At 47.4% G+C, this 24,027-nt stretch overlaps 2 protein-coding genes across 3 annotated transcripts; both read right to left on the bottom strand.

Moving 5' to 3' along the window:
* Positions 1 to 484: 484 nt before the first annotated feature.
* Positions 485 to 12,234, bottom strand: LOC102939450 (chitotriosidase-1). Its single transcript, XM_007065132.4, has 10 exons — positions 12,143 to 12,234; positions 11,535 to 11,564; positions 10,247 to 10,448; positions 9,587 to 9,643; positions 9,085 to 9,235; positions 8,031 to 8,155; positions 5,994 to 6,117; positions 3,894 to 4,076; positions 3,552 to 3,668; positions 485 to 1,498 (listed from the first exon to the last, which is right to left on the bottom strand). Exons 1-10 carry the CDS (start codon positions 12,165 to 12,167, stop codon positions 1,355 to 1,357), a joined length of 1,158 nt encoding a protein of 385 aa, XP_007065194.2. The 5' UTR covers positions 12,168 to 12,234; the 3' UTR covers positions 485 to 1,354.
* An 827-nt stretch (positions 12,235 to 13,061) lies between these two features.
* Positions 13,062 to 22,734, bottom strand: LOC102939222 (chitotriosidase-1). 2 transcript variants are annotated; one of them, XM_007065131.4, is made up of 11 exons: positions 22,512 to 22,734; positions 21,426 to 21,455; positions 20,204 to 20,405; positions 19,443 to 19,499; positions 18,198 to 18,363; positions 17,358 to 17,482; positions 17,094 to 17,217; positions 16,651 to 16,833; positions 16,318 to 16,434; positions 15,126 to 15,258; positions 13,062 to 13,726 (listed from the first exon to the last, which is right to left on the bottom strand). In XM_007065131.4, the coding sequence occupies exons 1-11, from the start codon at positions 22,534 to 22,536 to the stop codon at positions 13,443 to 13,445; spliced, it is 1,446 nt and encodes a 481-aa protein (XP_007065193.2). In that variant the 5' UTR covers positions 22,537 to 22,734; the 3' UTR covers positions 13,062 to 13,442. The 2 variants fall into 2 exon arrangements, with proteins under 2 accessions (XP_007065193.2, XP_027683257.1); XM_027827456.3 differs by having other exon boundaries at positions 13,590 to 13,726; positions 15,068 to 15,258; positions 22,512 to 22,720.
* Between the last annotated feature and the right edge of the window lie 1,293 nt (positions 22,735 to 24,027).

Here is a 24,027-nt window from a genome sequence, read left to right as displayed (position 1 = left end):
CAAATCTTGAAATATTAAGCTAAGTTGTTTGTTTTAGCAGCCATGATAAGGGCAGGACCTCTTTGTGATCCGGAAAAGTTTCTCTTTCTAGGCTAGATCTTCAAAATGTATTTGAGGAAATGCAGGTACAGACAGGAAAACTACATGGCCTAATAAACTTACTGTTGGCACAACCAACTGTATTCAAGGCCAATTGCACCAGTTCGGAAAGAAAAGGTTTTCCTTTGGACAATCACTCCACTGATATATTGGACAAAGTTTGTGATGGGGAGAGTGTCAATTGCCATAGCATCAGATTATTACAAACACTGACTTCTGTGTCGTGTTTCCTGTGAGCCATAAAAGAAGCGTCTTGTGGCATGTCTCTGTATGTCCCACCTGTTAATCTACCAATGTTTGTAAAGTATCTATTATCCTGTCTGTGTGATGTGAAGGAGCAGAGAAAGTTAGTCGGAAGGGACAAAAAGAAAAGGAGGACTTGTGGCACCTTAGAGACTAACAAATTTATTTGAGCATAAGCTTTCGTGAGCTACAGTTCACTTCATCGGATGCATTCAGAAGGGACAGTCAGTTTTCTCTTTATCCTGCTCTGTGACGTGGTCACTGGCTTCTACCTTAGAGTGCATTGCAAGATAGTCCATTTCACGGAAGAATGGTCTGATGAAGAGGTGCGTGTATGTGTCTCATTCTTGTAACCTTCAGTTCAAAGTGCAAGGATCATCCTGTCCCCTGTTAGTGAGTTCAGCGCCTAGGGCTTGCTGTTGAGAAGGCTCCTCTGGCTTTGTTAAATCTTTGACAGCTACATCCATCATGAGTTAGATTTTTAATCCCCCAAAGGAAATTTTGTCCTATGGGAAATTGAGCTCGGTTGATCAGATTGGCTAAGAGGCAACATCTCTATCTCTGACCCCATTTTGTGTGTGTGGCCTTCAGATGCTGATTTTTACTCAAGTGGTTCTGTATTAAGGAAGTATAGATCTTTGGGCTTCTTAGCATATAATTTATTAATCTATACAAGCAGGAAAATTTAAACCCAGATCCAGTGTGTTTGTGGTCCCCACCTTTGTCTTTATGGTGGACAGTTTTAGCTATAAAGCAACTTAAAAATATGAAAAGAAGCAGCCACTTGTGCATATAGTTAATAACAAATGTTACTGTCTCTGCTTAACAGGGGTTTTTCTCATGTCCCGAGGAGACTGCTGCTGCTGTTCAAATTTTATACAATTGTTATCTTAAAGACACCCAAGCAAAGCTAACTCAGATCTACTGGCAAAGTAAATCAATATGCTTCCAAAACCTCCAGTGATCACTTTCCTTGTATATATTGGCAACTTTTGCACTTCAGTGCAATCACTCATTGTCTGCCAGCGCTCAGCTCACTCTTCAGTGTCTGTATGAGAGGGTAAGCTCCTTGATGGCAGAAAGAGCCGCTGAAATCATCCAGATCAATGGCCCAAACCATGGCCCCTCCCAAACCACGATGCTTCAAATATTTAACCTAATGGAGGGAAAGGGAAAAAACAGAGGGCGTGAAATGAGGCACAGACATTTAGATGCCCCTGTGCTACTTGAGCTCTGTCAGGTGGGCATTTCCTTTCAACATGATACTAAAGTGAGAAATAGCCCTGACGAGGCAAGAGGGGTGAACGGGACAGCCTCTCTCCAAACTTTAAGATCTTGAACTCTCTTTCCATTTGGGCAAAAGCCTCTTGAAACAGGCTTTCTTGTGAATCGTATTTCACACCGGTTCCCTGCTTGACCTTCCTCTGGGATCTAAGGGAGGGATTTCATTGTGTTAGTGCAGGGATTCTCAAACTTGATTGCACCGTGACACCCTTCTGACAACAAAAATTACTACATGACCCCAGGAGGGGGGACCAAAGCCCAAACCCCACCGCCCCTGCTTTGTGTGGGGGGGCCCAAACCGAAGGGCCTCAGCCCCAGCCAGGGGGCCTGTAACCTGAGCCCTGCCACCCAGGGCTGAAACCCAAGGGTTTTGGCTTCGGCCCCGGGCAATGGGGCTTAGGCTTTGGCTTCAGCCCTGGGCCCCAGCAAATCTAAGCCAACCTCGGCAACCCCATTAAAACAGGGTCATGACCCACTTTGAGGCCCCAACCCACAGTTTGAGAACCCCTGTGTTGGTGAGTACTCATAAAAGCATAAGAACAGCCAGACTGGGTCAGACCAATGGCCCATCCAGCCCAGTCTCCTGTCTTCCGACAGCAGCTAGTGCCTGGTGCTTCAGAGAGAATGACCAGAACAGGGCAATTATCGAGTGATCCACCGGTTGTTCAGTTCCAGCATTTGGCAGTCAGAGGCTTAGGGACACCCAGAGCATGGGGGTGCGTCCCTGACCATCTTGGCTGGGTCCTGTCTGGTACCCACATGTTGCGGGTGGTATTGGGAGTTCTCTCCAGCATCTGCTTTTTACACTTAAACCCTGGCTCTGAGAGCTGCATTATTTCCCTGGGCAATTTATCTTGTAAAATAGGGCTTCCGAACCCAGATGTCAGTGTTGTGGTGAGGCCTGGCTACAGCGCAACGTCCCTTGTCAAAACGCAACAGAGAGCTCCAAAGTACAATGGGGGTATGTGATCCAGGTTGAATTGACAGGGGAGAAGAATATTCCCCCTAAACTTGATGGGTGGAAATCCATAGCTCAGTCTGGCACTGATCCTAAGCAGCCACTGCTGCGCTGTGTGTGTGCGGAGGGGGATGGAGACTTGCTTTCTCTCAGGACAGCAAGAAAAGCATGACCCTTCCTCCCCTCATGGCGCTCATAAACAGAGCAGCCAGCTGACCTATCTGTGGTAGGTTTATCCGACTTTTCATCAAGCCAGGCTGTTTTCTGTTGCCTGCCCTTAGAAAGCCGTATGGCCTCATACTTGATACTGACAGTCCTCCTCGTGTTGCACTCAGTGTGTCATGCACAGACATCCACCCCCACGGTTCCACTGCCCCAGATGCGTAGAACTTGTTTCCTTAGTTCTGATCTGAATGCTCAGCCCAAGTTGGAAGATTTAGATGTACCCAGGCATGCGAGCACCGGCACAATGTTTACAATAGGTTTTGGGGAGGAGGGTGGTGGCAATTCTTTCTCCCCCCCCCGCCCCGGCAGAATTCAAACAGGTAAACTCTTGATTTCTGTTCATTTCTATGCTGCCTTTTGGACTGAGGACACAAGAAGCTGTAGCCCAGAAGAACAATATTTTCCCTGAAATGCGTGGTAAGCTTAGAATGGAAAAGTGGGAACGGGCAGCTCCCACCGCACCTAACGGTGTTTGCTTGTCGCAGCAATAGTCACATTCCTCCAGCTACTTTTGTTTAATGTTCCCATATGGACCTGGCTGGCAGAACCTCAGCCTGAGTGGCGATGGGAGCCTGATGCTGCGGATGAAACCTCACGCACGTTGCCCAAAATGAAGCTGTTACTGTTGTCATGTGACTTGGCCAAGTGGCCATACTTCTCAGCGGGAAGTAGGTGTCACGCTCATTGGCACCAGACGTCGGGTCACTCTCGGCCCAAAGCAAACGGTTGGGGCCCTCCTTACCTTGGTTTTAATGCTCTCCACGTCATCATACCCTACCCACTGGTTCCCTTTATAGGAGTAAGGGACCTTCTGCTCCTCAATCATCTCCGTGGTGGCACCTTGTTTAAAGGTGCAGATCTAAAACAAAACACATCGGAGGCAGGATGAGGCTGAGGGTATTGGGTTGGAGCCAGCACGACGGGGGAGGAAATGAAAGTAGCCTTTTCCTCCTCGGCGTACAGACTGAAACCATTTTCAGTTAGAAAACTGAGCACGGCTTCCCTTTGATTATGCAAAATCACAGATTATTCTTACAGCTGCTTCCCCCAAAGTACGCCCAGATGGAACAAATACGCCCCTTACCTCATAATAGGCTAAAAATCCTGCTTCTGAAGTGAAAGGGCCTGGCAGTCCTGCCTTGGAAGCCTGGGCCCCAACGCCTGTATGCAGCGTGTCAAGGGTGAAGCTCCGCCCATAGGCTGGGATTCCCATGATGATCTTCTCCCCTGGGGCGCCCTTTCTCTCCCAGTGTCTCACAGCATTGTCCTGTTTGAAGGAAATATTAAACGTGTATTTGGCAGCCTAAACTGAGACCTTCCCCCCACCCCTAAAAAAAAAAAAATAATAATATGGCCCCCTCAAGAATTGAACTCAAACCCTGGGTTTAGCAGGCCAATGCTCAAACCACTGAGCTATCACTCCCCCCAAAACAACTGTTTCCCCGTGTGAGGAGATCAGGATGTTCTTTCTTGTCACCATGTCCTTTCCTCTTCCTGGCCTCACCATTTGGACTGCTAAATTGCATGATAATTTTGTGTATCAGAACAGTGGTTCTCAAACTTTAGCAACCTGATGACCCCCATTTTGATTTAAAATTGTTCTTGGACCTAGGGTTGCCAACCCTCCCGGTTTCGCCGGAAGTCTCCTGGAATCAGGCTCTATCTCCTGGAGGCTACTGAAGCCAAACTGGGAGATTTTAGGCACTGAAAGTCTGGCAGCACAGCTCCCTGCCTGCCCTGGCCCCATGCCGCTCCTGGAAGCGGCTGGCACATTCTTGTGGGCCAGGGGCTCTGTGTGCTGCCCCCATCCCCAGTGCCCCCATCCCCATCCTGCGGGCCGGGAACTACAACCAATGGGAACTGCGGGGGTGGCGCTTGCAGGTGTGGGCAGTGCGCAGAGCCCCCTGACCCTCCCCTAGGGGCTGCAGGAATGTGCCAGCAGCTTCCAGGAATGGCACAGGGCCAGGGCAGGCAGGGAGCCTGCCTTAGCCCCGCTGCGCCACTGCCCGGGAGCCGCCCGATGTAAGTGCCTGCTGGCCAGAGCCTGCACCCCTCACCTCCTCCCACACTCCAACCCCCCGCCCCAGCCCAGAGCCCCCTTCTGCACCCAAACTCCTTCCCAGAGCCCGCACCCCTCACTTGCTCCAGCACCCCAACCCTCTGCCCCAGCCCGGTGAAAGTGAGTGAGGGTGGGGGAAAGCGAGCGATGAAGGGAGGGGGGATGGAGTGAGTGGGGCAGGGCCTTGGAGAAGGGGTGGGGCAGGGGCAGGGGCGGAACCTCATGGGAAGGGGCAGGGCAAGGGTGTTTGGGTTTGTGTGATCAGACAGTTGGCAACCCTACTTGGACCCCCAAGCTCCCCGCTCAGGCCCTGCCCCTACTCCACCTCTCCCCACCCCTGCTCCATTCCTGCCCCTCCTCTTCCCCGCCTCTTTCCACCCCCTCCCCTGAGCATGTCCCATCCCCGCTCCTCTCCCAGCGCCTCCTGCATGCCAGGGAACAGTGCAGGAGGCGCTGGGAGGGAGGGGGAGGCGTTGATCAGCGGGGCCCGTGGACCCCCCGGAATATCCTTGCGGACCCCAGTTTGAGAAACGCTGTATTAGAGCAAAGGGGCCAGATTTCTTCTCTTGCTTAAACACTACTGCCACTCTTGGGCTACAATGGAGTTACTCATGACTTTCAACTCGCATCTACGCTGGGACTGCCAAATTCCTCTCGTGTGTGATCCAAGCCAGACTTAAACCCCAGACCACACCGGACTTACCTGGAGACACTAAATACAGTTTTAAAAAAAGACACATTGCTGTCCTACACTATCTGCCACCACGTAACTTCGGGCAGCTGGTTTTAGCCCAACACCAGCATCCGAATATCTTCAGGAGAGCTGGAAGGATGTGGTCCTACTGTTGATGAACCTCATCCCTCGTGCCCCGTCATCTGTCGACACTGAAAATACCCCTTGACCTGCTTTACTGTGTTGTAGGAATGCTGGCAAAGTACAGGGCTGTTTGTACTCAGGCATGTGGAGGAGTCACAATCACGAGTCTCTCTATCTACTTGGTAGCTAGCTCAGTTACTGTGGAAACAGTTCCAAAGCAAGTCACTTCCTCGCTTTCAGAACTTGTATTGCTTGTAAAACTTTAGGTGGATGAGGGGAGGAGAGACAAAAGGATCTTTGGCACTTACAACATTGTTGTATGCAGCACTTCTAAGGTCTTTCCTTCCCTTGTTAAGAGGACTGACATGTCCTGTAGTCTTCTCCCAGGCCCCATGGAAGTCATAGGTCATGAGGTTAATAAAATCCACGATCCTGCAGGAAAGGAAAAAGAGAATGAGATAAGTTACATAACCCAAAATAAACATCCTCAAAATGGCACACAGGAATAATGTGTGGAGAGGGATCGACAACCTAATATTTACATTTGGATCTGGATTAGGTTTAATAATTTTGAGGCTGAACTGGAATCATAGAATCATAGAAGATTAGGGTTGGAAGAGACCTCAGGAGGTCATCTAGTCCAACCCCTTGCTCAATGCAGGACCAACTCCAATTAAATCATCTCAGCTAGGGCTTTGTCAAGCCGGGCCTTAAAAACCTCTTAGGATGGTGATTCCACCACCTCCCTAGGTAACGCATTCCAGTGCTTCACCACCCTCGTAGTGAAATGGTTTTTCCTAATATCCAACCTAGACCTCCCCCACTGCAACTTGAGATCATTGCTCCTTGTTCTGTCCTCTGCTACCACTGAGAACAGCCGAGCTCTATCTTCTTTGGAACCCCCCTTCAGGTAGCTGAAGGCTGCTATCAAATCCCCCCTCACTCTTCTCTTCTGCAGAGTAAACAAACCCAGTTCCCTCAGCCTCTCACACAATGAGTGTGTGGGTTTGGATCCACTGATAAGGTGGAATCTCTTGCAAACTGTCCTCATAACATTTCATCCCAACTTGTCTCATCTGACAAGATCTGCTGACTTTTTCTGTTGGTGAAACTTCTGCAATCGTGAGAGGTGGAAATAGTGTGATTTCATTCTGCCCCGAACTCAGCTGTACACAGAAGAAAAAAAGAACATGGACCCTTTTTTGGTTCTGGCTTGAACATGGAAACAAAACTCTTGTGGCAGGAGCATTCCTGACATGTGATTGAGTTTCAGAATCCAGATTCTAGTTTTAGCACCTCTAACAGCATACAAGGATATGAAGCATTCTGGGTAACTGTATATGGCCAAGTATGTTGATTATGTACCTTAAGAACTGTCATACTGAATCAGACTCAGGGTCCATCTAGTCACTATCCTGTCTGATAGCGGCCAGCACCAGATATTTTAAAGAAAGGTGCCAGAAAATCCATTGGGGACATTTGTGTAATGAATCTGCTCTAAGGGAAGTTTCCGTCTAACCTTGTCAACTGATGACTGGCTGATGGCCTGAGCTGTGAAGATTTATAGCTCTTAAAACAAAAATACTAAATGAATGTAGTCTAATCCTTGTCATTTATCTTGTGGCAATGAGTTCTCCAAGCTAATCTATATTGTAAAATTTCCAGCGGCATTCATGTGATTTCATGTCCCCCTTCTGTTGCATGATGAGATGGTAAATAGGAGCTGGCAATTTCACCTTTTCTATACCATTCACTATTTTATTTCTCTGTCATAAACCCTTTTACTCATCTCTCTAAGCCAGTCTCCAATATCTCTTTATGGAACTCTCTCCAGGTGTCTAGTTTTTTGTTGCCTATATATATTTGCATGTGTATGTATTCATAGATCTCAAAGCACTTTCCAAAGGAGGTCAATATTGTTATATGCCCATTTTACCCATTGGGAAATGGAGGCATAGGAAGGACGTGACTTGCCCAAGGTCACCCAGCTAACCAGTGGCAGTGCTGGGAATTGAACCTAGCTCTCCTGAGTCCCCATCCAGTGCCCTACCCGCTAGGCAATATTGCCTGGCAGAATCCCTGCTATTTCTGCTCTATCCTTTTTTGAAAGAAGGTGACCTGCACTGAACACAGAGGATGTACAACTGAATTATATAGTATCATTGGAGCAGTTTCAGGAAGATTCTCTTCCTCATTTGTCCTAACTTTGTTTGGGCTTTTTTTGACAGCTGCTACCTGAGCAGATGTTTTCATTGAACTGTTCACGACGATGCTCAGGTATTTTTCCTGATTGGTTACAGCTTCTCTAGAAGCCTTTGTAAAATCGTGTCACTGGGTACACTTACTTGGAGATTTTGTCGACCTCATAGCCTGTGTCAATATTTATCCTTCCGGCAGACACTGCAATACTAAGTAGAAGCTTCTCTTTTCTGGTTTTCTGAGCTTCCTTCTCAAATGCTGTTGCTAGTTCCTAGAGGGTATAAGTAAGCAGCTCACCTGAATGTCCGAATTAACATAGGCACGTCCCACGTTGGATTAGACCGGGGGCACATCTAGCCCAGCATCCTGTCTGACACTGGTCAGTACCAGCTGCTGCAGAGGAAGGTGCAAGGAACCCTGCAGTGACGGTTCCATGGGTGTTCCTATCTAGCCTCTCTGAGGTTAGCTTCTGATTTGAAGTTAGGAGCGTTTAGATCCTTTCTTAATGCCAGGTTTCAGAGTAGCAGCCGTGTTAGTCTGTATCCGCAAAAAGAACACGAGTACTTGTGGCACCTTAGAGACTAACAAATTTATTTGAGCATAAGCTTTTGAAAGCTTACGTTCAAATAAATGTGTTAGTCTCTAAGGTGCCACAAGTCCTGTTTTTCTTTTTGTAGATCCTTTCGGAAACTCCTTGTGGGTTCTTTTAACCCTGATTCGTTTACTTCTGGATGTTCTTAGGATCAGTATCAATGTTCCAGCTCTTTAGTACTAAGCCCACGTTTCTCCATCTCCCCAGGCTGGAACACATGGGTTGTAGTGAAAATGAGACCCAGAAGGGTCCCCGCAACAGTGTGCCTGGAGGGAAAGGAATTGGGCTATGATCCTAGTGTAGTGGCTGTGCAGCAGGATTTCATGGGCATTGTTCAGACCTTCCAAAGTCTGACACAGCATGACTGTGTTGTTGCTCTCCTGGGTGATACTTCCTAAATGTTCATGTATTTCTGAATTCCCCTTATGTCCAAACTCTTTCTGAAAGTGGTTCCGTCTCCATGAAAGACGGACAAAATTCACCTCCCCGGAGATCCACTGGGTGTGTGATGTGCTGGGTGCAGTAGGCTATGAGCTTGACATGTATGTTCTGCCATTGTTGGGTAGCCCTTTTGCAGACTGTGACCACACCCCCTGGTTTTATTGTACCTGAATCAGAGAAGTGAAATGTCTCTTATCCTTCCTCCCTGGGTAAATCCAGGCTACGTCGAGTCCGTCAAACTCATGCGTCCGGAGGAATTGGACCACAGAGCGGACAAATGTCCAGCGATTAGCAGCCGAAGCAGCCATGTGGGAGAAGCTGGAATGAAAGTGACATGCCTTCTGTATTCATGTATATCGTAGTATAGATTCCCAGTACGCTTTGAACTGGCTGCACTCAAAATACACACTTCATAGCTTGCAAACTGCCTATTACAAGGACAATAATTACTCAACAGCGAAGGCACGCTAGACGTGCCCATACTCCTTTACATCTGCTCTTGGGGGAACCAATTTCCCCCTTCCTCAACCTCCATGTTTATAAGCTAAAAGCTTTCCCAGAACTGGAGGTGGTGGGTTCGAGCCCGCCGCTGTTCCGAGCAAGTGTGTCACGAGGGTAGATTAACTTCCACACTCAGAAGTGGAATAGTAACGCAGATCCCAGTATTACCGTTCGGTTCCCATGTTTGATCCTCCAATGGACAACAGGGTCTTCAGGTTCCGATTCCTGCAGGGGGAACGTGCATTTAAACAATGGAAGGTTGGCTTGGCTGTCCTATGGGGAATCTTTCACGCCACAGACTTAGTTTCCTTCCCACCCACTACCCCGTCTGCATGGAGGTGGGTGTCGGGGGCAAGGAAGGGAGAGCATGGCACTCGGATCCAGCTAGCACAGCGGTCCCTGTGGGACTGCCTTAGCTAAAGTAGTTTGGAGAGATTTGGATGATCTAAACTATGCCCAGGGTGGTTTCAGGCCAGGCCTACCCAGGAGGAGTGGAAAGCTGGCTGACTCGCCTGCTCAGGCTCTGCTTAGCTGAGAATCCAGCTCCAAACTGGCTGCTGGCGAGATGTGGGGAGCAGCTGCTCCCCTCATCCTCTGTCACGGAACTGGGTTTGAAGTGAATGCTCAGCTGTGGAGTTTAGTTTAATTCCCCACCCCTGGAAGCTTTCTGTTGCTTTCTGGCTACATGCACGCTATCCCCTGAGGATGACACGATACTCCCTGGGAAAACTCTTATCCTTCGACCAGAGGGTGAGCCTTCTCTCTCGCAGCCAGCCTGGCGGCGAGACCCCGGATGCAGGGAAGCAGGTGCGCCCCCGTGTTACTCACTTGGCTTTAAGGCCATTGAAAGCCTCGAAAAGTGTCACATCGTTCCACTCCACGGTGGTGATCTCGTGGTCGCTCATGCCGGCAAAGGCATAAATGAGGTGGGTGCAGAGATGGGGGTCGATGTCATCAGGGAGGAATCTCCCCTCCCCAGGCCTGTACTGGGCCCAGTTGGTGAAGTAACAAACCAGCTTAGAGGCATAACCTGGGGAGACAGTGAGAGGACTGGGTGCCATGAAAACCTGAGATCGCTGTGCTATCTCTATCACCTCCCAGGGATCTCCCAACAAGACAATACCCAAGGGGCCCGAATGGCCTCTTAGTCCTCTAATATCAATACAGCTTTGTGAGTGGATTGCGGTTTCTGTTGCATTTCCTTTGGGGCCTCGGGTAGACAGTGATCTATTATGAGAGGCCGTAACATGGCATGACTCTTATGGGGCAGCGCCATGATAGACTCTTCCTGGGGGTGCCCAGGCCCCACCTGATAAAATAACCAAGCTGTGATCTGCAGGATGAATCAAAACATACTGAGCCTTATCGTGCCTATGGCAGCTTCCGATGCTAGAAGGCGCATTACTTGTAATGCGATAGCCGGGTGAACAAAAGCCAAAGGAGGAGGAATCTTGACTTGAGTTCTGAAGAATGAAAGCAGCTCTGCGATCCACTCCCCCGTCAATGACTAAGGATCATGGTGCACCTTTGTGCAATGCAATGCTAACAGACAGGACTGTAGCCTGCAGAGATCTGGGATTTATACCTGAAAGCCATAGATGGAGGAGTCGATATTAACCACAGAGCACTGAAGTGGGCACGCTAGACTGCCCATGCTCTACAGTAAAACAGGGGTCATTTAATCATTGGAAGAAGGGGGTGCATCTGTCTCTCTGCCATGGGTGTAGCTGGGATTGAGGGGGAGGCAGAGAAGGGGAGGTTTTGGCTAGTGGTCGTCTCAGACAGGGAGGCAGTGGACGTGCAGCCAGAATGATCCCTGCAGTTCCTTCTAACCTTGCAACTTCCCTCCTTCCTTTTCAAATGACTCCATGTCCTTGCAGGCAGCTTGTACCCATGCAGGATGTGAATAGGCCTTGCACAGCTTTTTTGGAGATGTTTTTAAGGAGAAGGACTTTCCCCTTCTGCTTTTGAACTGCAGGGCCCAGTACAAGAATCAAAAATCCCACCCAAACTGGACTTACTAAAACCCAACAACTTTTCTTCCCCATCCCATGTGATCAATCACGTTTCTATTGGCCTCTGTAAAACCAGGGGACAATGTTAGGTGGCTACTTACCGCATTGTAGAGACAGCAAGAGAGCTAAACCTAGAGAAATACAAGAACAAGGGTAAAGACCTATCTTTGAGATGCTGTGGATTATATGAGAGTAAAGTAGCATTCGAGTTTTGGATGATAAATACCCCACCTCCCTACTCCCAAAGAGACATATGCACATGTCTAAGAAATCTTCACAATGGCCCTAACAACACCTCTTTTTGCACCTGCAGTTTGTGGGTGCAATTTAGGCCACTTAAATGTCGAAGCATCTGATTGCAAGCACAAATTGCAGATGCGAAAATGAAAGCCAGAATTTGGAACTCTCTCTTTCTAAAATCTCTTCTGAATGTTTAAGAACTTTTCTGCTTGGACAATCACAAAATTTTAGATTGTTTTAAGCATCTTCAATTACTTTCTTGCTTTAAAATTTGCTTTGTGGTGGCCCTGGTCACAATCCATTAACAAATGAGTCTCCAAATACATCCACCCCAAGTGCCTGTTTCATTGAGATTTCCCCAGCCGGGAATCCCATCGCGTCCACTTCACCAAACTGCCATACAATTTAGGGACTATTCAGTGACACCCGGCACAAGAGTTAAACTAGTTGTCACCAGCTCCAGTCTTACCAGCCCAAATGATTGCCTGTCCCATGCTGGGTCATACAGCTCTGCTCTGGATTCTCTCACTGTGGTGTGGAGGAAACAGGATCTGACTGCAAAATGGTTGGTCTCTGCTTTTCATTGCCACATTTTATACCTGTCTGACACAATAACCCTGATTTACGAGAACTCCTCAAGTTCTTTTTCACAAAGGAACCGCCTTATTTACTCTGTCTCTCTGAGAACTCAGCTGGCTATTTTTAGTGAAGGAATTCTTGTGCAATTTTAGCATGCACCGTGTGTGTGCGCGCTTGTGTAGGTTTTGCAATACCTACCATCAGCCTGGCTCTGTCCTGATGTACAAACACAAATGGTGCCGAGGCAAGGAGCGGGAGATCTTGGATACAAATTTCTGTGGTTTATTACTCTTCTTGAAGATGTAGATCAAAGACTCTTTAAATAGTGTCATTGTACTGGAGAGACTTGCGTAATCTCTAAGCCTCATTCCTTTATCATTGCATGCAAGTTCTCACCGCAGCAAGGTTGGCCCCAAAGGGCCTCAGACCCTGATAAGCCTGGTTGTTTTTTTCCACTTCTGCTACTGTGGCTACTTCACCAAGGGGAGGGTGTTACCAGAAACTGTTTGGCTCGCTTTGACACCCGTGGCAGACTGGACTAGTAGCAGATTGTGTTCCCCTACAGACACTCCAGTACATCTTGAATTTTTGTTGCTGAGCTCTCCAAAAGGAATAATATGGAGCTGAGATAAAGCATTATGCTTTACTGTACTGTCTAGTGAACGACACGTCAAACTCTAGGGTATTGTATTGATGTAAGGAGGCCATAAATCTCCTCATTCCTTCTCTCCTCCCTGCCCCATTTTTCAGTAGCAACACGAGCTTATAGGGCCTGACACTTCTACCCCATAGACGAAAAGTACGACAACTTCATTTAGAAATGAAAGCTTTATTTTCTTGGAACAAACAAACATGAAATAAGGACAGAGGATGAAGCCAGACTCTAAAAGAGACCAATGCAAAATGAAGAAATAAACGCATGACAGTTTGAGAATCTGTCAGCCCGGCTTGTTAGTGCCAATATTTTGCTCCCGCTCACTCTCCTCCCTAACTCTGACCTGCATTGCTGAGATAGTTGTTGCTCCTGAAAGTAATTCAGCAAGGATAGAGAAGAAGGTTGCTGGGTACACTTGCAATATAGACCATCTCCTAAGCTCTGATTTGATGGCAGAGGAAACTAAACTATCTGAGTGGATACAAATCGATCTCATATTTAATTCTCCGTGAAGGTGATTTGAGGCTCTTTGCTTTTAAGGCCAGTTGCAACATTTGCATAAGTAGTCGAAAATCAACCCTTCTGGGCAGGACATTCGGAAGGTGCGCCTGTTGGCACATATGTAGAACATGGCGTTGGCCTCGGGGACGGCGTAGATACCATTGGCCTTATGGAGGCAGAACCTGCTGGTCGTGGAGTTGGTAGCTGTGGTGGGGATAGATGGTAATGTAGTGAAGCTGAGGGCTGAGGAGGAAACAGTTGGCGATGATGTCGTGGAGCTGACAGTGGTTTCTGAAACAGACGTTGTCTGAACCAGCCCTGCGGGGGCATTAACAGAAGAAACAACGTTATCGGCATCTACTAGTCAGAAAGAAAATGGAACGAAGGGAGACATTTTATGGTCAATCCCTTGGAGGTTTTAGACAGTTTGGTGATGGGTTTAAATGATTGTTAGGTGACACGGGGCTTTTTATTGTGAAATATGAACGAGCGATGATGTAAAGGTGCCGATAGCTAGATCAGGGGCTCTATAGGGCAGAACAAACCAACAACAGGACAACCTTTTGATACGCAGCAGTTGTAGTGGACACAGCATAAAGTCCACAAGGATTCTAATTCTGAATCAAATGACGTAGAAAGTGATCTGGTAAATTACTGTTTGTGCGATAAATATGGACTATGTTATGCGACACTATTCAAAGACTTTTTTGGGTACAGACACCTGTAAAACTAAAGGTGACTTAGTGCTGAAGCGTAAATACATGGTGGCTGGATAGATTATTGATAGCACCCCAAAGTCTCCTAGGACCTTGCTCTGAAGAGTTTGCCCAGGACATAGGGGAGGAAAACAAGTGAGGGGAATGGGATATGTAAGGACAAATGTTACAGCAATGCAGTGTGGCTATTTACTTTAGGCATGCACAAACCATGGCAGTATTTCTGGTTGATCGTTTTTGTAATGTATCTAAATAGGGTGGGGTTGAAAGTTGATGGGGAGGGTTGTCTGAGAAATGAGTTTCCAAGAGGGATACAAATGTGTGAAGGTGGTGGTCTGGCAGAGCAGAGAGAACAGGGCACATGGGGACCAACATGGAAACAGGCCTGGGGGAGAAACTAATAAATAAGGCTGTTACCAGAGGCGTGCTTTAAAGTAAATCAGATTTGGGCTAATCAGATACAAAGCTATGATTCTGGGGAGGGGTCTCTGATGTGTAATTTCCCATCTGCTTTTGGCAGGTTTGGTGGCACAGTTCATGAGCGTTAGATGCAAACTCTTCCAATTCTCTATATTTCCCTAGTTACGTGGCTTTTTCCCTCAGTATTCACAATGGGCTTGCATGAGTGCATTTTAGGAGGCATAACAACATGGCCCAATGCAAAGATTTTAGACAACTTTCGTCAGGGTGTTTTGTGTCCCAGGCTCCCTTCTTTAGGCTTGGGCCCTGCAACAGTGATGCAGCTCCAGCCTTTGCGCTCTACACCAAAAGCTGGACGTGGGCATTTAAAAGAAAAATGGTCTATTACATAAATGTTTTTGTCATTAGGGCTTTCCCTGGGGACCCCGAAAGCATTCAGAGGAGGCTGAGGCTGTGGTGCAAGTTTGCAATTCATTCTCTCTCCCCATCCCACACAAATTCTCTTGCCCAATAATAAAAAGACCTGTGTCAAGAAGATATTGCATTATCTGTGTGGGGCAGACCACGAACTCATGCGTTACCGCATCTCATTTCTTTCTTCAGAGTTTGCAGAAGAGGGTAATTCCCCTGGCCGCAGAATGAGTCGCTGAAATCATCCAGGTCGATGGCCCAGACCATGGCTCCTCCCAGACTTTTCTTTTTCAGATACTGAACCTGGGAGGGGAAAAAACTCCAAAACTGTGACATTGGGTGCTGGTGGGAGATGGAAGTTAAAACATCTCGCCTCTGTTAGAACTCCAGCAACTGTTATTGTCTAAGGAGCCTCTTGAAAATCCAAAACAATCAGCTATGAGGTTGAGAGGTGGATGGGAGAAGGGGCAAGTGCATGCTAAAAGCTTGCCTATGCTTGAACGAATGAATCTCATGTAGGCAGGAATCCCTTTGGGGCTAAGGGTGCTCATGTCTGGGATGTTTACAGCCCTGTGCTACTTCCTCCTTGGTCTGAAATCTCATATGACCTTAAGATTCTGTTGCCAGGGTGGAGCAGATTGCAAGTCATGGAACTTCCCTGCCCCAGAACATTGTCTGGATCCTCTCTGCTACACTTACACGCAAGGAAAAGATTGTGTGGGCTCGTGGGGGGGCCTGTTTGCTGAATTCACCTGCTGACGGGCCAAATTTGACTGATTCCTCCCGTGCAACATCACTGAGAGTAGTTTCTATGTTTTTCACCTGCAAGGCTTTCGAACTCCCCTGGCAAGGGGACAAGACCCAGCTGTAGCACGCAGCTCACTCCCTTTCCCGTGTATCACTATGCACCCCAGGTACTAAGATAGGAACAGAGGAGACTCTCCATTCTAACTCGGTCTACTCCTCCACTGCTCAGGAGATGCATCCTGCTCTCACTTGGGTGTTAGCCGCCAGACCACGCTTCCATTCACAGCACACCACATAAGTCATCTTCTAGTCTCATCTTTTGCTGTGACTTCAAGCGAGTCACGTTCCCTTTCTGTGCCTTGATTTCCCCATCTGTAAAATGGGATAACCCTAGCCTTCCCAGAAGGTAGGCGGGACTGGAGGCTTAACAGGTTAACTTTGGTGAAGTGCACTGAGATTCTCAGAGGCAAAGTGCTAGGGACACACAAAGCATTGTCTGCCGATAGCACAACGAGGCAAAGCGGAGCCCATCTCTCTGGGCTAGGGGAAGGTTCTGACAGCCCCCCTCCAGCCTTCCACAATGTGTGGCAAGAAGAATACACAGGAACTGCTTACTTTGGTTTTAATGCTCTGCTGGTCGTCATACCCCACCCACTGGTTCTCCTTGAAGGAATATGGGACTTTCTGTTCCTCGATCCTTTTGGTGGTGGCACCTTTCTGGAAAGTACAGATCTGAAAAAAATACAGAAATGGAGAGACGGGAAGAGACCATCGAGATTGGCTGCCTCTCTGAATTAATACAGAGGGGGATGCCGATTCTCCTGGGGAATCTTAGCATGTTTGCCAATAGAAGGATCAAAGGGGCAGTTCCAAGGCACCATATTTAAATCACAGTAGACCCAGGACCATTTAATGAGCCGCTTACAGGAAAAGTGAATTCTTCCCTACCTCATAATAGGCCCAAAATCCTGCCTCTCGAGTGAAAGGGCCGAGTGATCCAGGCCCAAAGGCAGGGGCACCAACACCTGTCTCGGAGGAAGAGAGGGTGAAAGACCGTCCATAGGTGGGGATTCCCATGATGATCTTCTCAGCTGGAGCACCCTTGTTCCTCCAGTATGTCACAGCATAGTCCTGTACGAGGGGATCAGACATGAAGTCTCTCCATGCGACCGTGGCGCTGGAACAGTTTTTGGAGTTTGCAACCAAACTGTGATACAGCCACTGAATGTCTGTTGTCTGGGGCTTGTGACGCAAGTTCTGATACTTGCACAGGGGGGAAGGATGATACATGCAGGTTGGTTGGAAATGTGACTTTTCAACCATTTCCTGCAGCTGAGCTCTATTTATTTGTCAGGACGGAGGGGTCACCGACAGAGTTCTTTGATACTTACCGTGTTACTGTACACAGCGGATCCAGTGTCGGTCTTCCCTTTGTAGAGAGGACTGACGTGTCCTGTGATCTTTTCCCAGGAACCGTGGAAGTCATATGTCATGAGGTTAATGAAGTCTAAGGCCCTACAAAGGGAGAATAAGGAACTAAGATGACATTGATTTCCCCTCTGCAAGAGAAGCATTGCAAAGCATCCTGGTCCAAATAGAATTTGGTCCTGTAGCTTGACTGTCCTCTGTAAAACTGCATGGCTGGATAGACTCACTTTGAGATGTTCTTGACTTCATAGGCTCCATCCATGTTTTCCTTCCCAGCTGCCACAGCAGCAGTCAACAGTAGCCTCTCCTTCCCTGTCCTCTTGGCTTCCTCCTTGAATTCTTCAGCCATTTCCTGAGGGGGAATAATAGAAAGCCCCAAACAACCATCAATTATCCCCCTTTTAATTGTGCCTTCCATCTTTATTTTTTTCTTTAAAAAAGGCAAATCTAAACTAAAGGAGAGACTGCACACATGTCTGACAAACACAGTTAGAGAAGGGTCCTGAGCATTTTGGTAGCTGTGGGTCACGCCAATTAGATCACATATTTGATCAATGTATTAACGTATTCAGGGCTGATGCTGTGAACGATTTGATTCTGCGAAGGCACAGGTCTTGATGGTAGATTCCAGGAAGCACGTAATCAAAGTGGCTGATCAATATCTTCTGATACTGTGGCATTATGTGTCTGCTCATCTGGTGGGGATTCCTAGAGCCAGCCGCCAGCAGGCTAGGAAGTCCAATCCCTGACCTTACCTGTATGCCCCTTGATCACAATCTTCCCCCACTCTTTGGAGATCTCTGAGCTAGAGACGAGCCCAAACCTTGGATCCAAAAAACATGGTTCAGATGGTCGAACACTCTGGTGACTTGATTCCGTCACTTGTCTGACCCTTTCATATGTAAACTGTCTGTCTCTACTTTAGAGAGCGCTCCAGCTTTGACTTCAACTCTGCAGACTGCATAGTGTTTGCAGGTGGAATGTGAGGACAAAGCACACGTCCTGAATCCTTATATCTCTGCCTTGGCAGTGGAGGGAGGGGGCTGTACTTCTAGGTCTTACTGTACCTGGACCAGAGCAGTGAAACGCTGTTTATCCTCAGGTGGGCTTCCCCTTGCACCTGGATATTCCCAGTCTAGGTCCAGACCATCAAATTCATACTTGCGCAGGAACTCAACCACAGAGAGGATGAATGTCCGCCGATTACCAGGCGTGGACACCATGCTGGAGAACCTAACACGGAAGTGACACGTTAACTCCCCCATCCGTGCCGCTAACCACCCGCTGCAGATTGGGGGGCTAGTTTAGAGTTGCTACGTCCAAAAGGTAAACTCAGCAGCACAGAGGGCTACATACAGCTGGGAGGAAACCGGTGCAAGGCCACTGGTGCTCGCAGGGCCATATTCAGCCCAAGTTCACTTTAAATTCCAGCCCACGTCACATCCAGAGCAGGAAAGAGACTTTCTGTCTGCAAAACAGTATTCTGAATATTGTTTGCTATGGAGGAAGCTTTCAGGGAGAGGTTCAGGTTTAAAGCTTTACAAATGAATATAAAAAAATCTAAGTTGCTAAACACTGATGACATGAATTGTTGTCAGCACCAAAGACTTCACAGCTGCTAGGAAGTGTATTGTTGTCAAAGCACGAGAGATTTGGAAACTTCCCAAAATGTTACCACACAAATCTCAGTGCCAGACACAGTATTTGAGCTTCTGCCTTCCAAGACCACCTCTTCATGACAACAAGGCCAGAATGAAGATTCTGAGGCAACCTCAGCAGTGACAAATTTTAGTCAAAAAAGGGCGTAAACAACCCCCAGGCGAGATCTTGTTCTTAAACCAGTGTCAAGCTGGAGTGACTCCACTAACTCCCGGTTGTACTGAAGATTGATGTGGGCATCACGAGGCGGTGTACAGCTGATACTGATTGCCTTTGGAGACTGAGCTCTGAAATAGAACACCAATGAACTGGGCACTAGTCTAGAGGTGTGGAAACCCAGATTCAGTTCCTGCTGTGTCACCGACTGGGTGCGCCCGCGGGAAAGTCACGGAGTGTCTGTGTCTCGGTTCCCCATCTGTACAATGGGGAAAACAGAGGTGTTGAGGCTAACTACAGGTGTGTTATGGGGCACTCAGATACTATGGCAAGGGTGGTCATATAAGTGCCTAATGTAGGTGGATAGAATGCACAATCTCCTTCCTCCATGCTACTGTTCTGACTCTCCTGGACTTCACAGGATTTTGAGGTTTAGCTTAATTCACTCCCCCCACCTCACGCTTTGCATGCAGAAAACAAATATCCTCTCATCTTACTTTTCAGAGCCAAAATTCCAACCACCAACGGCCAAGAGGGTCTTCAGCCCAGGATTCCTGGAGGGAGAAAAGGTTGCATTAAAAGCAGCTGAAAAAGCTCACTTTCATGGTATCCCTCGCACTTGGACTTGCAAGTGTTCTCCGATCTTAATAAATGCAGACATAATCTGGATGCTTAATCTGGGGGAAAGCTTCCATACTTCTGCAATGTAAACACCCTCAAACCTTCCTATAGATAAACATGAGGAAGGAGAAGTTGGGACATCCCTGAAGTTTAAGGAACTGTCCCCAGATTATGCGGAGATACTGAAGGGTGGGGTTTTTCTCCCTCTAGCTTAGCTGCTGCCCCAGTGCTTGATGATACATTATATTTTGCTATAACCCTACTGAAAACTTGTTCATGTCCATTCTGTGTCCGAGCAGATCTGTCAGAGAAGAATCCCTCTCAGATGCAAGAAGTTGGGCTTTTTAACACTTATGGTGATGTCAACATGAGTCTCTTCAAACTGTCACATTCACTCTTCTCGTGGAGAGGATAGGTTAAACTCTAAAGTCCTTGGGCCAAGGACTGACTTGGTCTTGTACACAGCTGAGCACATGATAAATAATGATTCCAAAGGCGTTTTCTCCCTCGGTGAAGCTAGAAAGAGACTTAGCTTAAATCCCAGGTCTGCCTCCTCCTTCAGGATAAACCCAGAGGCTCCAGTCCTTGGGGTGAGACCCCAGCGCTGGGAGATAGGCCCCTCTCCCCTTTGACTCACTTGCTTTTGAGTCCGTTGAAAGTCTTGTAATGCTGCTCATCGTTCCACTCCACAGTGGTGATCCGGTTGACGTCCATGCCAGCGAAGGCATAAATGAGATGAGTGCACAGGTTGGGGTCAATGTCCTCAGGAAGGAAGCGCCCCTGGGCTGGCCTGTACTGGGACCAGTTGGTAAAGTAACAGACCAGTTTGCAAGCAGAGCCTGTGGAAATAGGAGAGAGGTGTCAAGAGGAGACGAGGATTGAGGCAAGAAATCAAAATGCGATGCACCCCTTCAGTTGGCTGATAACATGGGACCTCACAGACTGTCTTGAGTTCATTAGTATTCATCAGTATTCAAGCTCTTGAGTCATGGTTCCCCAAACCCAGAAGGACCTGGAATTCCCTTCCAATTCCTTTCCTGTCTCTGGGGAATGGGACTGGTCTGCTTTGGTACTGAGGTGACGAAAGCTTTTGAGAAAAGCTGGGTTGCACATCTTGGTGTAGAAATGGTCATGCTAGGCCTCACTGCCATTTTGCTTTGTACTTTGTCCCACAGAGGTGGCCCGTGGCCACCCCACTGAGAATTGCAGTACAGCAGTGATACAGGACCTTGAACATCTAAGACATGCTAAGTGTTACAGTTCCAGAAGACAGGTCTCAGGGTAGCAGCCGTGTTAGTCTGTATCCACAAAAAGAAAAGGAGTACTTGTGGCACCTAAGAGACTAACAAATTTATTTGAGCATAAGCTTTCGTGAGAAGAGGGTCTGTTGCGCCTGATTTTTGAATGGAGACAGGAAAAGAGTCAGCTAAGTAGGAACAACCTCCATTGTCTCTGTTCTTAAAGCGAATGTGTCCCCCAGCGTATGGGCCACTTGTGGTCGTATGGGACAGTATGGGAGAGCAGCTGTTTGTTTGCCACTGCCCTGCAAGGAGCATTGCATCTGAAAGCAGCTAAGTTACACTCATGCAGGCTGTGGATGTGCTCACAGAGGTACCGTTCATACAGGTAACTGACTCGAGCTTATTAGTAGCATTGAAACCCCACTGAAGTTAATGAAACTTCAGTAGGCTTTGGATCAGGCTCACAGAGACCACTTCAAAAATTAACCCTCTGAACAAGGAAACAGCTTTACTGAATCCTAGCTGAACACTGGGCCTTATTCTGTTACTCAGAGTGATTTCTTTTCTGCTACCCATGACTCTTTTAAGAAATGGACGATCATGGAAAAGGTGACTTACTGCATTGGAGAAACAGCAAGACAGCTAAACCTATGGGAAAATAAAAACAGAAGAGAAGATTAGGAGTTCTTTAGAGACTAACAAATTTATCTGAGCATAAGCTTTCGTGAGCTACAGCCCACTTCATCGGATGCATGCAGAGAGGATTGTTGTTTAAAAATCCCTCCCCCAGGCCTGCTAACTTCCAGCCTCGTGTTCATTAGTGGTAACTGTTACAAGGTTAAAATGTGCAGAAATGCAGAAATTGTCCCACTAGAAAGAAGTTTACAGTCCACTGCATAACTAATGACCACACATATCCTCTTGGACCTGTTATTACTGAGACCACTGTGACTATCTAATGTATGCCACTGCACCTCTGTTCTGCTTCCTTGTTCCCCACCTGGAGTGGGGGCTGTCTTTTCCCTTACTTGTTATCATGGGACCTTGGCTCCTGCCTGGGGTACGTAAGCACTACTGCAATACAAATAAACTCAAAACCAGAGGGAACCACATGTTGCAAAGTCAGTTCCAAAGACAAAGTCGCTTTCAGTCTCCAGCCTCGGCACGTGGCAGCAAAGACTGTCCATGTTATAGCTGAGCGGAGCTTAGGTTCTCCTGTAACGTACCCAGGAGAACTAAAAGAGAACTACCTTGAAAAGTAAATTAAGTAATTTGCAGGGAGAGGTGGATTAAGAGCACAGGACTGAGAGCCAGGAACTCCTGCGTTCTAACGCTAGCTCTAACAGTCTGCCTCTACGGCCTTCAGAAAGTCCCTTAAAGTTTTCCCAGCTGCAAGATGGAGGATAATACTACGTTGCCTTGTGGGGGTGATATTGTTCCTCTTTTCCACCAACACGACTGTAGTCAAGCATCCCAGCATTGGTTAACCCAAGAAATGTTGGTTTTCAGTTTAGACAGTTGCAACTTTTCTCTCACCCACTTTTTAGTAGTGGGTGTTCTGCAGGATGCCATTGGCCTAACCCAATGTCTCATCCACGCCATGGGGGAAGAATACATGGTACAGTCTCACATCCAAATCCCATAAAACTCAACAGTCCTGTTCAGTTACATCCCACATAAATTCATCTCCAGTTGCAAACTTACCAACCCAAACAAACGCCCTGCCCATGGTGGCTGCAGATGGTCTGGGCTGGGTTCTGTAGACCTGGGATGTGCCTCTGGCTGCAGATTGATGCTCAGCATTGGCCTGGGCTCAGGCTTTCTCTTTATAGCTGATCACACCCATGCAGGGCAGCTGTGTTGAACTGAGAGGAGTGCATGTCGCCAGTCTTCAGTTAAAGGATTTTGCCATGTGCAGGAATTTTGCTCAATCGCCTAAATTTTCAAGGGCAGGTTTTGCAATTGCACTGGTGATCACTGAATCACAAGATTTTAAGGATCTAAAGTCATTTCTTGAGGCACATGTTCTGTTTGACTAATTTATACTTTTGATTCACTGATCCTTGGCAGGAGCCCTGCTATAGTTAAGAGCAGCCCGTAAAGAACTGCAGAATATGGTGCACAACAAAAAGAAGGTTTCAGGGTAGCAGCCGTGTTAGTCTGTATTCGCAAAAAGAAAAGGAGGACTTGTGGCACCTTAGAGACTAACCAATTTATCTGAGCATAAACTTTAATCCTATAACATCCAGAAATAATGCTACATAATCTTGCGTGCTACCTACTGGCACATTATCTAGTAATTATTTGCATACATACAGACATCTGTCTTGTACGGAGCACTCCTGTAACACTAGTAGATGATGTGGCTTTTAAGGAGTTCCTACAGTACATTCTCTGAGGGAACTCACCCTTGTGTCGGATAAAGACAAAATGATCAGTGCCTCTCGGCTCCCTGCAATTGAGTCAAGCGCTCCCAAAATATTGGAAACCATGTAAAGACTTGGCTAAAAACCAGGACCTATTGATCCCATAGCTCTTTCATAAAGGGGGATAGGAATCTGCCACAGTGTTCCAAGCTGAAATTTGTAGCACTATGGGCCAGCTGCTGCCGTTCACCCCAGAGGTGGCTGCATTTCAGTGGTGGGCTATGCACCCTTAGTTCTAGCACTTATGCTCCCACCTGTAAAATGACACCATGAGGTCATCTATTTATTGTGCCTCAATCACTCCCAGATCAAACTTGCTCAGTTTACAAGTGAAAAGATACTTTTACTGACTGCTGGGGTCACAAACTCGCTCTTGAATCTAGAAATCCGGCTGGGTTCCTGCTGTCTGACATCACAGGGAATAAGGATTCTGCAGGCGGAATTTAGCTGACCATTCTATTGAATGATGCACAAGACAGAATAAAATCTGGATCCCCCTCCCGTGGCTGCAACAGCTCTGCGGGAGGAGAGAGCAAACACCTGTCAGTAAGGCCAGCAGATGTGACTTTTAAGACCTACAAGGAGGATTAAGACAGTGGCCTTTTCAGTCACTTTGCTGTTATTACACTAGTGACTCTGCTAAAGGCAGGTTTTTAACCAGCTTGTGAAAGAAAATAAAGCCCTAAAACAAGTCTGGAAAGTGGAAATCTGTTTAGGACAAAAGCTAATTACTATATCTTTGCTCAAAGGCAAGAAACCAGTTGACTTTATATGAGGCTGGAGACCTTGTCACT

This window comes from Chelonia mydas, chromosome 21 (assembly GCF_015237465.2).
Source record: "Chelonia mydas isolate rCheMyd1 chromosome 21, rCheMyd1.pri.v2, whole genome shotgun sequence".
Lineage (NCBI taxonomy): Eukaryota > Metazoa > Chordata > Testudines > Cheloniidae > Chelonia > Chelonia mydas.
This window is presented reverse-complemented; position numbering and strand designations above follow the sequence as displayed.